Raw genomic sequence first — 15,622 nt, forward strand, 5'->3', positions numbered from 1 at the left:
GGCCATCAGAGCCACCCTGCCCGCTCGCCTCCCCTGTACAAGGGGCCTGCGGCTCCCCGGCAACCCCGGCGGGCCGCGACACCAGTGCCGCACGGTGCTTCACAGAGTCCAGCACGGCTCTCCCGGGGATGCGGGGGGCGAGCGGCGTGCGGGGTCACCTTGTGTCCCACCAGGGAGGAGCTGAGGGAGGCCAGCATGCCAGGGGCCTCGGTATCTCAACCTGGGAACTCATCCTGCTGACCCGCTCTCACCAATCCTACACTTGTACCTTGCAGGAAAACAGAAAAAAAGGAAAAGGGCATTTTAATGCACCATTAAAACTATCGTTTTAATCTGTTCTGTGATCACAGGTAGCTAACGTGCCTTGATCCCACAGTACTGTTACAGGACAGCTAAAGTTACACGTGATCCTTACCACCATGTTTCCAAAGCGTATTTAGATTAACTCTGACTTTCTTATTTGGTTGCAATATTGTATTCTGCCTATTTTCTTGCCCTTAAGCTACTGACATGTTCTCTCAACTTTAACTCCATTCTCCTTTTTCTTTTTGGTCTGGGAATCGTGATGATGATAAGCTGGGCCTTTCCTGGTATCTCCTAGCAGGTGCATGTTCTTCTGGAAGCTACCTGCAAGAATGACTTAGCCTGAAATTGAGGACCACCCAACCAACCAGCCTCAGCATGTTCTTCTTGGACCTCAAGGAGAAGTAGTCCGGCCACCATCATCTCCTACCCTCCCTATGCCATTAAGCTAGCAGTCAGGGGACAAGTCATAATGTGGCACCCGTCTCCAAGCGATCCATGGTTACAACCCAGAACCAGCCCCTGAAGCAACCAACCGAGACCTGCTTTTTTAGGCCATCAGCCCCAGCCTACTGGAGCCGCACGGGGTCTGCACAGGCCAGATACCCTCAAGGTCATGCCACCGTTCACGGCAGCGGCCGAGCACGGCCTCCTTAGCTGTAGGCATACGACCAGACTTCTCAAAGCCGTGCAGGCTTGTGGGTTAGAAAGAGGACGGGTATCACGCAGGGGGTATAGAGAGGTCGTGTGCCTAGAAGGCTGTGTGTGTGTTTAATTGGGAGTGTCCGGTTTGCTGAACGCTCCATGATACATTATGCATGATCAAAGGGAGCCAGGTGTGCCACATGGATTTTCATCCTAAGTTAGGAGAATCAGCTCTCAGTGGCATTTATGTGATCGAAAAGGGCTGATCAGCTAGAGGGAAGAGGATAAATGGCATCTTTCTTTTTTCCTTGGTGTCTGGTCAGAGCTGGTCTGTTGAAGAGACCTGCTGATGGTGGGTGATAACAAAAGCAAACACAGACAGCAGTATCTGATACCCAAGCGAACATCATCTACGCTGCAGGGAGGACAGTATCAGTTACAAGTTAAGGTGGCTGTGATTACAATCAAGCCAATAAGTAGACGAGCACTGTTGGAGGAAAAAAACACCCATTTTTCACTCCCAGACCTCAGCACAGTTGCCGCTGTAGCCAACTAGGCAGTTTCTCTCAGCTGCTGGGCCACCAGGTCTGCACTGGCCACTGGGGAACTGAACCAACTCTCCTTCTAATGCCCTGGGCACAGTTTGTGGCTTAGGTATGCTACCCTACAAAAGGCAGCAGTTTGGGAATTATGTGTGGGTGCGCGGCAGTGTCGCCCAAGCATGAAGTCTACTCATCAGACAGCCTACCCTTGGATGCTCTGTCTGGCATTATCCACGGGCCGGGACTCGGCTCATCTAGTCTGCAGAGGAAAACACCACACAAGTTGGTTCAGGGCACGTGGAAAAGCAGCAGTCAGTGCAGCCCTTCCCTCCTTGCCTTCTGCCTGAGCAATGGGGTCATCCAAAATAAAACAGGCATGGGGTATTCAGGCAGGTTCATGGTGATATTAAAATCAGGGAAGCTTTGAATGGGAGTACACCCTCCCACAGCATTATTTCCTAAGACCACGGAGAATGAGTTTGGAGAAAGTGGCTAGAGAATATCTCAATAATTGTATCACGATTACATGGTAAATGGCCACCCAGAAACACAATCCTCCTCTGAGCACATTCTCACCGTCGCTACAGGCTCTAGTGGTGCTGGTGGAAGCTGAGCTGCAGGAGCTCCTGGCTTCATCAGTGTTTGTTTAAGGATCACTGGGAAACTCTCTCCTCTTCTGCAAGCGTCTGTATTTCTGTATGAATACACAGAGAAGTCCTGTTGGGTTGGCAGTGGCCAGCGATACCAAATCCCTGTGACTGCAGAGGCTGGGGTGTGCAGGATCTGGAATAGGCAAAAGGCCCTTCATGAGGGTCGCACACCGTTCCTGCAAACTCTTTTACACACCCGAAGCCTCAGTCTCATGCACGCTCAGGGACACGCACTTTACTTGATGTCGGTGAATTATCCTCTCAGAATTGGCAGAACTAATAGGCAACGGGGTGCCGAATTTTATTCAAATTTACTGTTTGTTTGGCTGTTCAGATATCAATCAGGCCGTCTCTAAGGCCACCACTATATGATCTGATTTTTTAAGGCGATAAGGGCCTGAGGCAACGTTTGAAACTGCCAAGAACAAAATGTGCAGAGCGATCCATGTCCAGGAGATTAGCTGCAGGAGGAAGGATGGGGCTGGGGAAAGTTGTGCACCGGCACCCAGGAAGGAACAACCTGCAAGATGGAAGTTGTTAAGGGTTTATCTTGCTGCCCTGAGGAGTTAGCATGTGAACAGCACTGATTTTCTCCGGTGGGTTTGGGCATAGCCACCAGTGAGATCCCTGCTTCCTTTGGGTCTCCTGCCTTGCAGGACTGGGAGAAAGCATCTAGGGCAAGGAGAGGTGTCTCACTACAGGGTAGGAGGGTGGACAGTTACTTTTGATGCAGCGGCAGAAGAGAAGGGCCCAGCGCAGAGCAAAGCAAAGTGAAGATTTGTCCAGCTTGGTGACTATTCTGCCCATTAATGCCATTTGTGGGGGAAAATGAGACTGTGTGGCTGACGGCCACACGCAGGAACTTTAAGTAATGTGTGATCTCTAGAAACATTGAAGGTGGCTGGGGATGATGCTGCGATATGCAGCAGACGAAGGAGAGAGGCACACTGGGGGGGGGGGGGGGGGGGGGGGGGCCCCCAGCACAGACTGCAGGACCAGGTGCTAATTATAAGATGACAGAAGTGTGCAAAATGGCCTCAAGTAGTTACTATTCGTGGGCTGCCACTGCAAACAAAGAGGGCTGGGCATCCTCAGGCTGGCATGCCTGGGAGCTGGAAAAGGGCAGCTGCTCAAGAGCTTGGCACCAAGCCTGCATCACACACAACAGGTGAGAGAGGGCGAGGAACAAAACGGGTGACGAGAGCTACCGCAGCCCTGCAGACTGTGAGCGAGAGGCCGGGTGGCACACGGGCATTTTACACCCCTCTGGGAGCTGCAAGGGGCCTCAAAGGGGAGAGGAGCGACCCTTGAGAACTGCCCTCAGTGCTTCAGCGAGGCGAGTGTCGGCGTGTGGTCCCCACGCCATCTTCCTGGTCCTGCGGGGCACTGCCTTCGGACTGTCCTCCGATTTTCTGCCTGGGAGGTTCAGGAGAAACAGAGCCCGCTCAGGGACTGCTGCACATTACACTGGCTCAAGTAGGGTCTGTAGTCTCCCAGAACACAGTATGACAAAAATAGCTTTCAAGTCTTCCTCCTTCCCCTCCTTGTCCTCCCCCAGATGTGGGGTCAGTAGGGATTAGGCTTATAGACATATGTGGCTGGTCCTCTGAGCACAATGACTGCATTTGAACAGATTAAGTGCATATAGCTGTGCAAGCTGAGGTAACTAAGTTCAAAAAATAATGAACTGGTAGGCACTGAGAAAGTAAATATATATAAAGATAACCTCCCCCCAAATCCAGCCATGGGGCCAGTATTCTTTTCTTTAATATCAGTTTGATAGTTGTGTAATATAACTTGTGGAGGTGCCTGCACAGCTCACCCTTGGCAAAATGATGTGGCAAGCAACAGCTGTTAAGATGGGTAAGTGAGTGTAAACAGCATGTGCGGATGGAAAAGCCGAAAGCGTCTGAGAGGGCATTTGCCCAAAACTGATCATGCTGAAGGGGGAAACAACTGATCATGCGAAAGAGGATGGCAGCCATCAGCTGGATTAAACAGTAACCAGGGAATGACAAAGAGAATTTTGAAACAAAGAACGAATTTGTCTGAATAGCTGTATAAAAGAAGCATAAAAATTTGTAATGGAGCAGGGAGAGGCTTCGGACTGGGAACAAAGCAGCAGTCAAAACCCAGTCTGGCACATCACAACCTCTGCCGAGACCAGACGCAGGAGCTTCCCCATCCATGAGACACCGTCAGCAGCCGGCACCCAGCGCGTGGCCTGACCCTGTGGGGTGCAGCATGTAGGGACCCACACTTCGGTTGTGTGTGGGTGATCTGCTGGGGTGCCTTCCCACCAGCGGGTGCATTAGCTGACTGTAGGGAGTAGTGTGGGCACCCCTAGAGCTGGAGTGGCCACAACCCCAGTGGGAGCGGGGTATAAGTGGGGGGACCCGCACTCCCAGAAGTGACCCCGCTGCCAGTGAGAGGGGGGTGGGTGCCTGCATGTGTGGGATGAGAACTTCTGGGGATTAGTTACAGAAGTGTGTTTAGGAACTTGCAGGAATTTATTACCGTTTTCTAAGTGTGTAACATTGTGGTTGAACTGCTGTATTACTGACATAGATCCTGAATGTATAGTTCACTGATTGTCAGTTAATTACATGTCCTTAATAAAGCAATAAACCATTTCAATCCTGATTTGGTTTAACCTGCATGAGCTGAGCCATTTTTCCCCTGCAACAATGACCAATTGATGTAAGTTTTTGACCAATCCTGGCAGGAGAAGGCCTATATGCTCAGTGATCGAGAAAAGATTCACTGCATGTTGAACTGGAGACTAGGTGCAGGAAAAGGGATGGTTTCTGGGGTGGACTGGCTGGCAGGTGGAGACAGAAAAGGGGGATGCAATAGAGACAACGTGCTGTGTGCCTGGTGTTTGATAACTGGGATAAATACTTCTGGTGGACGATACAGAGTTCCTCTGGCTGAGCACAACCACCAGTAGTGAAACCTGCTGAAACCTGCCAGCTATCAACACTGTTCTGATGGAGGCAAAGGCAACTTGTGAAGGCAGCAGAAGTCAAACCATATTGCCAGAATTTCTCTTTTTGGCTGATGCAGCAAAAATGACTCTTGTCTCCTCGTTGAAAATAATATGAAAATACTTTCTTGCATGAAATCCACCCTGTTTTCTTTGGCACATCTGGAAGTGACCGCCACACAGGGAAGAAGCATTACCCAGGAACTAGCTATGAAGCTGGCAAGAACTGCACGTGTTTTGTGACAACGGGAACCTGGAGCCCTCACTGGAGTGGCAGCCAGCTTCCTGGTACGCAGCCACCAAGCTCAGGCAGCTACGTGAGCTCCCGATGTGGCCAGCAGCTGCAAGTCTGGGGGACTGATTTGGCTTCACCCCTGCTGGTCCAAACAAAATGGTCCCCATTCATCTCCTGCTGGATATAGCAGCACTGTGCAGCATTAAATAAAACAGGCTGTCATTAGTTTTCTGTCTTGGCAGCAAGATCACAAGGCTTCACTCTCCACTTGCTCCTAACCATGGTTCGTAAGGGGTTTCTGATGGCAGGTTTTATTCGGGCACCAGCCTGCTCGGCTGCCCCAGTTAGAGCTCTGCTGTCTCCAGGGCCAGCCAGTCTGGGATGTCCAGCACGAAACCAAGTCAAAGAACGAGAACTAAATAAACTCCAAAACTATTTTGAGGCCTGCTCTAATAGAGTTTAAAAAGAAAAACAAAATCAGAGTGGAAAAACATTTCTATCTTTAGCCATCAGGAGCAAGACTTATCTCAGCAGCACCACACAGGAGCTGGCAATGGGAATGGTAAGTTAGGGTTCGACTTGTTCCTATACATCTTCTTTTAATTGTTCAGTCAGGGCCACAGTGGGATGCTACATGATTTACAGTGCCTGCCAGAGGCCTTTCTCTTCCTCCTCCTCATGGGAGGTCCTTTCCCTAAAACAACTCACAGATGTCTGTGATAATTTTAAAGATTACTCCAGCATTGTCCACACTAAAAGTTCTTACCGACTGAAGGTAGATGACTCTGCAAACCGAGAAGCCTGCTGTCCACTGTGGGCTTTTTGGTGCTCTTTGCTTTGGTTTGAGTTGTCTGGTTCCACTGCAACGTCCTGCAATGACCAGCACTGCACCCTCACCTGCAACACAATAACACAATACATGTAAAAAACAAACACATTTTGACTGGAGAATCTCTCTCCAGTCCTCAACATCCAGTCGTGACAAAAGACATCATGCAGCCGTGACGGGTATCATGACAAAAGACATCATGCAGCCGTGACGGGAATGGTCTGTCTTCGTTCCCCTGATGTAAATTCGGTGCTGCGGTAACGATGCTGGAGTCTGAAATTCCCTTTTCTCTTTTAACCAGTCCTGCGCAGACTGCAGCACGTCACACAGCCTGAGAGGCATTCGCATACAGGCCAAAGGAGGCAGACACACATCTAATAGGAGTTTAAAAAGCACTGAAGTCTTTCTCATTATAATTAGTAGGAGTTAAGGACCTGACCTGTGTGGATGATTTGAAAAGCTGGATGGGCCTCAGTTTGTATTTTTAGATGCTTGTGTACCTTGGAAAATCTGCTTTGACTTTCCACAGTTCAGCCTTTCTGCTCAGATAGCCAGGATACATTTGACGTGGACATTTGTACCAGACCTGTGTCAATGCCGATCTATTCTGCAAAGGCATGATGGGAGCTTGTGTCACTGGGGTCCACAGATCCATCAGGCATTTCTCAGAAACTATCAATTCTGGCTGAATAAGACACCACAAGTTACAGGCAGAGGGAAGTGAACACCGTAAGCAAACCACTCCATCACGTCTGGTCTAACAATGGGACAGGTAGAGGAAGACAGCGCATGAAGTGATGCTGCTGTTATTTACATAAGGCGATACCTTTGTTTTTCTGTTATTTAAACCCTATTTATCAGTTGAATAACGCAAACCCTTGGAGGATAAAATCTTGACAAGACCCCCAAGTCAGGCAGAATTTTGACCTGTACTTTTTTTCTCACGGGAAACATCCCCAAAATACCAACATGCAAATCTGTTGTTCTGCATGTTAAAAGTATTCCCCAGGCAACCAGGATCGGGAACTGAATAGAAATTCCCCTTTTTCCCCACCCATATTTTCTTTTGAAAAAGCAGTCACTACTGGTAATCAAAGATTAGCTACTATCGCCTGATGTTCAAAGCACTTCACAAATGAATCCTCAATACTAAAATGGCCTTAGCTAACCAGTTTCATTACTAGCTAGTTTTGTCGATTGTAAGAACGTAAAACTGGCTACACCTGGAATGCACCAAAGGTCCATTTAATCCAGTATGACTTCTCCAGCTGTGGCCAGTAGCAAATATTTAGAAAAAGAGCCTAAGAACAGGACAAGTACAGAGTGACCAATGTGACCTCCTAGGTGCCAGCAGCCTGCCTCATTAGGATTTCTCAAGCCAGCGAGTACACTGACAGCTAAGTAAACTGGGCGTAGTCCCAAACCTAGTCTGTGTCTCACTTTGGAGAAGCAGTTTGTATGCGGCATGTTGCACCTCACCCTCCAGCTCGGTGGTGTGACTGCAGCCTCTGCAAGTTCACCTGAGTGAGCTTTAGAGGCCAGCAACTGCACAGAGGTGAGGGCAGGTCTCATAGCCACACACATGAACAGCTATAGCCTGCACTGGGCTTTGCACTGATATGTTTCATCGTGGTTCAGCAAGATGGTTTAAAGCTGTCTCTGGTCTTGCTATGTAAGCCACCACCAGCCTCAGGGGGCCCACAGATCAGCCTTCCCATGGGAGGTGCAGTAACAAGTGGACCATAGACTTCGGTGGACACACGGTAGTGTATCTGACGAGTGATACCTAGCTACGTGTTCATCTTACTGTCACGGTGGTATTTGAGCAGTCACCCACATGTCACCACCACCAAACAACATACTAGCCTGTAACATAAGAGTATACAAAGAGCTCTGAATCTTTGACTCTGAGCTCCTTCTTCGGATGCAGCCTGCTAGCACAGGGGAATTGCCTCTCATTTTTCAGTCGAGATGACCGACTGAGGTGGCCTGCATGTCACCTGTGGTGACCGACGGATTCACAGTCCTTCCTTGCTGCACTGTGAGAAGAGGCTTGCCACATGGAAAGACACACTCTGCTAGGCACATACTTAATTTATAAGTGCTAATTAATTGAATAATGGGTTGGTTAGCAAAGCCCCTGGTCTATAACGTATTCAGAATGCCATCTGGAAAAAAGCTGGTGTGGTTAGTAAGATGGGTGCTCTCTTAAACCTGATACCTTTGTAAGAGAATCTGTCCCAGCATTACTGATGAGACAGAATTTAACGATGAAGATGTGTATTTTATTCTCCAGGAGAATATTTTTGAGATGGCAAACGTTTGGTCATTGGGATGGTGATCAGTGTGCTTCATTTCTGTGACAAGCAGTGGGATGAATATCCTGTTATAAATGGAAAGCAAATAGTTTACTCGAAGAGCTCTAAATGTCATCAGTCTCTTAGAAAATGCATGTCAGTAGGTCTCATGTGACTCTGAAAGCAGTGTGGCTGTTTAATGTAACTTTTGCCTCCACCTAGGCCCACGGGGTGCTTATGACTGAGAGCAGCTATCTTTATACTGACAGCCTTGTTCCAGGTCAGGGAGGCTCTGACCTGCCTCTGAACTGAAAGTCTGAAGCACTGGACAGATACTGGACAGATACTGCTGTTTCAGTTCTTCCACATTTATCTCAGGGATCAGGTTTCCAGGAATCTGCTGCAGTTGAGTTCCCATAATGAAATGACACAGGAAAGTCACCCACATCAGGTGCTCACAACAGGCACACAAATCCCTCTCTCCCCTCTCGGCTTCAAAGCACATCAAAGAGTAAATGCATATACATTGTTATGGCCCCATTTCTAGCAGGTGGGTACGCGTGGTACGTGGGAAGCTGATGGTAGAAGAAAGAGCAGAACCGCTGTTTTGCCGTCTCAGGTACAGCTTCATGTGGGTGACGGCACCGTCCTTGCTAGCTGGCAGGCGTCTGGGAGAGGGGTGCCGCTGGGAGCCTTGCACAGAGCCACATGCAGCTGCCTAAAGCTTCTGTCTGCTGCACTCATGGGAGAGAACTACGCACGTCTTGCCTCATGCCTCCCACAGAGCAAAGTGTTTTCTAGGTATTAATGAACTGAGTCCGGCAGCATCGCTTTTCTAAGGTAGAAAGGTCCCCATTTCATCAGTGGGGGAAACTATGGGTTTGCCTATGGGAGAAACATGGAGATGCTCTGGAAACCTAATTTGAATGAACTTTGCAAGCTAACTAAACTTTTAAAAACTTAATTAAACCACATTAAAGCCCCATGTGGGCATTTTAACTTAAAGGTATGTTTATTCTCTGCAGTATACTTCACCTCCAAAGCAAATTGAAGAACGTTTAATTTAGCCCACCCTAATTCTTACTAAAGGTGTCCACTTTAATGCAGTTGATTCACCTATTTGAAATTCATGCTTTTAGTTCACTTAGATGACTTTTTCCTCAGTTTCCTTTGCAAAGAAGCCATTCAAGAGAGAGAAGAAGGGACTTGTTTAGGATCATACAAAAGAAGTGCCAGGAGCAGAAGTGGGGGAGCCCAGACATACACAAGTATTCAGGGAAGCAGCTTTTCTCTCCACTACCTTTCTATCACTGCTGGAAATGTTTTCTGTGGATCTAGCCCTACTATACTCCTTTTCTACTCCTACCACATCAGGCTTTGCAACCGACCCGCACAGCAGAGGCAAGACAGGACGAGCAAGCTAGCAGTGTCTTGTCTGGCTGCAAGCAACACTGTGTAGAAAATTCATGAAAATGCCACAGCCCTTCGAGACTGCAGAGTCTGGGGATCATTTATTCTGCCCTTCCAGCATAACACAGACAGTATAATTTCATTCCATTACTTCTTCAGTCAGCCTGATAGCTTATCTTTGACTGAAGCATAAAGTCAGGTATTTGCTGCAGTCAAATTGTTCCAGGCATTTTGTTGGATGCGTATTTTCCATTGAAACTAATTTGCCTTTTAGTAAACTACATTTTTATAATTTTTTTCCCTCTGACAGACATGCCTTTCTATGCAAATCCATGGGGATGGTCTATAGCAGCTTAAAAAAAAGGGGGGAAAACCCCATTCCTTTCCAGGGGTCTGAATACACCAGCATGAATGCAAATTTCTCCTAACCTCAAATACCTCTCTCTTATTGTCACTGCTATATCTAGGTTCTTGAGGACATACAGTGGCTCCATTTGTCTACCTCACCATGCCAGCAAAGCAGCTGGAACAGGAACACCAAAGCCTGCGAGCTTTACAGGGTGGTCCCAGACTCAGGCACTCTACAGGAGCCAAAAGGACAACCTGGTGGGCAGCTTCAAGGCAGTTACATGAGCCATGAACTTAGCCTTTTCTCTTCTGCTACCCAAACGGCAGCATGAGGTTGGGCAGTGCAGAGAGATTCAAATACACATTGGAATAAAGCACAAAAATGAGCAAGACAGAAAAATGGAGAATAGCCTTTATAGGGTAGGTAATTCACTCACAAATATTTTAGTCTTATCAGACTAGACTTACCACGCTGCACTGTCTCAGCATTCTGGGATCATCAGTAACGTTCAGAACATATATATAAGAAATTGTCCAGTGCCGGATCTTAACACGATACGAAGGACAAGAAGCGCTATTTCTTACCTTTTCCTGAGGCAGAAACTGAGAGATGGGAAAAGTGACTTGACCGTCATCACACTAGACAGATGTTTACTGAAGAACTGGGGGCAACACCCAGAAGTCAAATGATAGGTATAGTATGTTTGGCACCCTGATTCATAGATCCGTCTGGCCAAAGCTCACGGGGTCCACAGCAGAGCTGGGCGCAGTCATTAGGTAGACATCTGTGGACATGACCTTCTCTTCATAGACACCCACCCATCCCACCTTCTTTATTGCCAGGATCCCTTGGGCCCGGACCTTTCCTCAGGCTGCCAGTCCTCTATCTGGAAAACTACAGCGCTCTGACAAGCCCTGTAGAAACAATGTTGGAGTCATCATTGACCTGTCAGGGACTTAGGCCCAGACCTTTATTACAGTACCCTTACCTGAAGCTGAATAAAACATAGCATATTCAACTGAGTCTATGACAAATGCATTATGTTTGCCTAATTCTCTCATTTGCCACAGGAGAGAGTTGGAATTATTCTTTCTGCGCAAATGAGTTCTAGCTTTTCTCATTAGCTTTTTACAATCTTTAGAGCACAGATTGGGAGGAAAGGGCTTTCAGCAATTTTGGCTGAAAGTAAAATGACTAAAGGTTAAAACTGAGAGCAGGAGGGAAGGTGCCACTCTTCCAGAGAAGTTTCCAGCCTCCTTCTACTAGTCTTGACTGCATGAGGAGTTCAAAAATGGCAAAAAATGACAGAGCCAGACAAATCCTTACCCAGGTAGTGGAATGGGCTGTTCGGGTCAGATGCTGTGACTCACACAGGCTGATCTAATGTAAATAAGCAACTTAAAAATGAAGGGCTTATCTGTACTGAACTGTCACTTTTAGCCTTGGTTAAGTCAACGTAGATCACTCCGGTGAGTTAACTTTATGGTGACGCTAGACCTGTGAAATCTCACATGGTCTAAGGCAGATATAGGGACACATTACATAGCATGGGGCATCCTGCATACATGCTTGCATCTGTCTCCTGACCTAAAGGACCATCCACTCCCCTCCAAACCACTGTATCTTCCACTGCACCATGCCCTGTATATTGGAATTGAAATAAGCTGAGGTGAACACGCTCTTGAGCACACGGCTGCAGTATCCTAAATTAGAGGCAGGTCAGAAGCCTCTCACGCGTTCTCCTCAAGCCTAGACTTTGCAATAGATGCATACCACTCCTAGGAGTTGCACCAAGGTCATCAGACTACTACCTAGATTGAGTAGCTGCCAGCACCAAACAGCCTGAGTCACAGCCGAGCTGGACTGTATACCCTATCATCTATGCTTTGCATGATCTACTCGAGATGGGGCTTGCCAGTACAGCAGTGGAAGCCACAGCTAAGAGCACCAAAGGAACGCATCCCTCAAAAGGAAATTAGTTATCCAGACAAAAATTTTTTTTTGCTGACATAACTGTGTCAACACCAGGGCTTTCACAAGCTCTGTTTTTTTCACACTCCTATCCAGCTCAGCTTCACGAGCAAAATGGTGAAATGTAGGCCAAACGCTCTGAGCCAGCTAATCCTTTTTATTTATAGGAGAGCAATCAAATATATACAATTGATCATATGTAGCAAATGTTGCAGCATACAATAGCCCATGGCCAAAGGAAGCAGAACGGGCTTCATTTTGTGCTGTTTTCAGGGAAGTGGGAAGTGTTTGCTTGTGCACAAGCCAGAGCGTGGGCAGGGCTTCGGGAGCTTGAAGTGAAGGTCACCCTTACACTCCTCCACACAGCATCGCCTGCCTTGCCCTAGTCTGCAGCTATGGGACACCAGCCCAGAGGACGTTGGTCGTGACCAAGGCACACACATGAGGTGCACAAAGAGTGGGAGAGCGGTGGGGGAAGGAGAGAGCCTGTTGCAGGCTGTCAGCAAGGCAGCCCTTCCGCACAGAGGCACAGAGGCACACGCAGCACACAGGGCCCTGACTGCTGTTTGTCACGCCATGTATGAAGGAGAAAACGAGACTTAAGGAAGATGATGCCACTTGTAGTGTATATTCTATGGCAGATGAGCTGTAATTCTTTGTCTGTACAACGTTAGAAAGCGGGGGTGGTATTTTTTAAAGATATTTTCTATACTGGAGCTAAGAATGGCAGGTTTCACAATGAAGCTGTTGTTCAATTAAACGTGAATCTGTGTGTTTGCAGACCTGACTGAGACAGGGAAGTAATAAAACAAAGACACTAAAACTTATCAGTAATTCTTACCATTTCTTAATGATGTTTCTAATCTATGCCTTTGACCCTTTGGTAATTCTACTTTGTTCTCTGCTGCTGTAACATTTAGAAAGTAACTGAAAATTTTATGCCAGTTGTTAGCTTATCATGTTTGCTTTAGGACAGCCCAAGACAAAGGCCAATATATCATAAAATAAAAGTCCAACTCCATATTTAGACTCCTGAGTAAATGGCTTGAATTTCAAATGAGCACAACTCACCATCTCTCTCACTGCTTTTAATAGAAACTCAAGGGTTCCTGAAAAATCAAGTCTTTTTATCAGACTGTCAGATATGGTCTTGTGGACATAGCTTTTTACGCAAATCATAGGCACAGGCCTTCAGTGAACATCATGTCATTAGTACAGTTATTGGGCAGGGAGACAAGGGAAGGGACCTCATGAGGATATTTGTGCTTTTTCTTTCAAATGACTTGAGGGACAACTTTGCATCCTGTCAGGCTGGTTTAGCCCCAAAGGCTGGATCACTGAAGACTTCTGTTGGCCTGCGTACCGGTCAGGACAGCAAAGGGGCGAACTGCCTTGCTGGCGTCACTCTTGCAGCAAAGCCCTGTTTTCTGCCTGTGGGTTACAGGCTGGTACGGAGCACAGCCTTGACAACATGCCATCTCCACAGCAGAAACACCTCCCTGGTAAAACTCACTAGTGCTGGAAAAGCAGCTGTAACAAAGCTGTGGCTGAAAGATGTGCTCTTTTGGCTACACCTGCTCACTGAGTGAGCGTGGTCACACTCATATATTGGTGCTTTACATTGGCAAAGCTTTCACTTCCAAGAAGAGAGAAGAGTTCAATCAACGGCAGAACTATTCAGGCTATTGTAATGGAATTTAAAATTGGGAGTTATATTGGTATGGACTTGGTTAAGTGAAAAACAATCTCCCCTTGACACATACACATAACCACAACAGTTGCGCAGGCGTGCAACTATAGATCAGACACTAGCCTGAAAAGTTTCTTGGTGACTGAAGAAAGACTTCCATGCAGTTTGGTCACATGGCAGGATTATGCAGAAGAAATGGCATAAAATGAAGTTACGAGGTGGCAGATTCAAAGCTAACAAAAGGAAACGCTTCATCAAGTGCATAGTTAAATTCTGGAGCTTGCTGCCAACAGTGCTGTGGATGCCAAAAATAGATATCGAAAAATGATTTGGCAAAGTCGCGGACAGATCTATTAAGCGCTATTAAACAGCAAGATTTTACGAAGCTTTCAGGAACCCACAGCCTGGCAAGTACACCAGAGAACTACGACTACATGCTTGCCTTTCTCATAGTTTTCTCTAAACATCTGCTACCAACCACCAATGAAGAGATGATACTAGACTAGACAGACGTTTAGAGTGATCCAATATGACCATTTTTCATTTAAAACCTTCTATGTTGGTGCTAATTTACCTTAATGGTGAGGGTTGTTAACCGCAGTGGTTCGCCAACTGCTTCATAAGCAGCCAACCCATCCCTGCAGCCCAGGCAACCTCTTCAAGAGACAAGCTCTGAATCGATGGGGAAACAGTCATACTATGTTCTCCCTGGGTTAATTTATCCATGTGTTGCCTACAAAAAGGTAGAACTTCTCAGGCTCTTAGTTCACCTGGTACAGACATACCCCAAGGGGTTCGCTCAGCTCAGATGCAAAGGATTGCAGCAGGCAAGGATATTGATTCCAGGTCTCCCAAGTGCTTTGCCAGCACCCAAACACCTGATCTGTTGTGCTTCTCAACTCAGGAGACAAGTGCAGGACAGGGAGGAGGTGGTAAAGTAGGCAAGAAATAATAATTATGCAATTGGCTAAAAGGATATTGCAAACTTTTATACGTTGGCACATCATCCCCCACTATAGTTTACAGTGCACACCTCACTTTGGCAGCCTTCTTCATTGGTGTGAGCAGTCCTCTCTGCACAGAAAACTGAACATGCCTGGGAATCCCTCTGCAATAGTGGTTATTACTGGTTGGTATACATAAGGTCAAATTCTGTTTTAGCAAGGAATTCGTCCTCTGAGCTTTAACATGGATTGGACTTGCGTACACAGGTGAGGCAAAAACATGCAGTAACATGGTTAGCAGACAATTGTGCTGTAACGTGACCCCTTGGCATAGAGATCTGTCTGCGTAAATGCCACTCCAGGCGTGACAGATGGAGGGAAAGGAGCTTCTGATGCTGCTGCATTATGCTACTGCTCCCAAACGTAACAGATCCCAGACTGCTGTGATTCCTCAGTGTTTTGCCTGAACCACTGCGCCCTCTTACTATGTGCTACTGGCCATAGTCCTGTCCCCGTGGGCAGGAAACCCCTGAGGTAACTCCCCAAGGAACGCCAATGGGAAACCCAGGTTTAATTCCTGCTTCTGCCCCAGGATTTCACATAATTGTTTAGGAAACTGAAGATGTGACATCTCTGTGCCTCCACTTCTCTTCTATAAAGCAGGGCTTGCAGCAGTTTTTAAGCCCTTAGGAACGTGAGGAGAATGCAAAGATCATAGAATCATAGAATCATTAAGGTTGGAAAAGACCTCTAAGATCATCGAGTCCAACC

The 15,622-nt window shown here is 47.2% G+C and overlaps 1 protein-coding gene across 1 annotated transcript in view; it reads right to left on the minus strand.

The window, feature by feature from the left end:
• Positions 1-7,657, minus strand: part of ATP1B1 (ATPase Na+/K+ transporting subunit beta 1) — a 24,131-nt gene extending 16,474 nt beyond the window's left edge. Inside the window, exons 1-3 of the mRNA XM_009289802.1 lie at positions 7,631-7,657; positions 6,128-6,258; positions 877-998 (exon numbers count right to left, since the gene is read on the minus strand). Of these exons, the coding sequence (XP_009288077.1) occupies positions 877-998; positions 6,128-6,258; positions 7,631-7,657 (280 nt within the window). The remainder of the gene's footprint in view (positions 1-876; positions 999-6,127; positions 6,259-7,630) is intronic.
• Between the last annotated feature and the right edge of the window lie 7,965 nt (positions 7,658-15,622).

This window comes from Aptenodytes forsteri, unplaced genomic scaffold, assembly GCF_000699145.1.
Source record: "Aptenodytes forsteri isolate BGI_AS27 unplaced genomic scaffold, ASM69914v1 Scaffold61, whole genome shotgun sequence".
NCBI lineage: Eukaryota > Metazoa > Chordata > Aves > Sphenisciformes > Spheniscidae > Aptenodytes > Aptenodytes forsteri.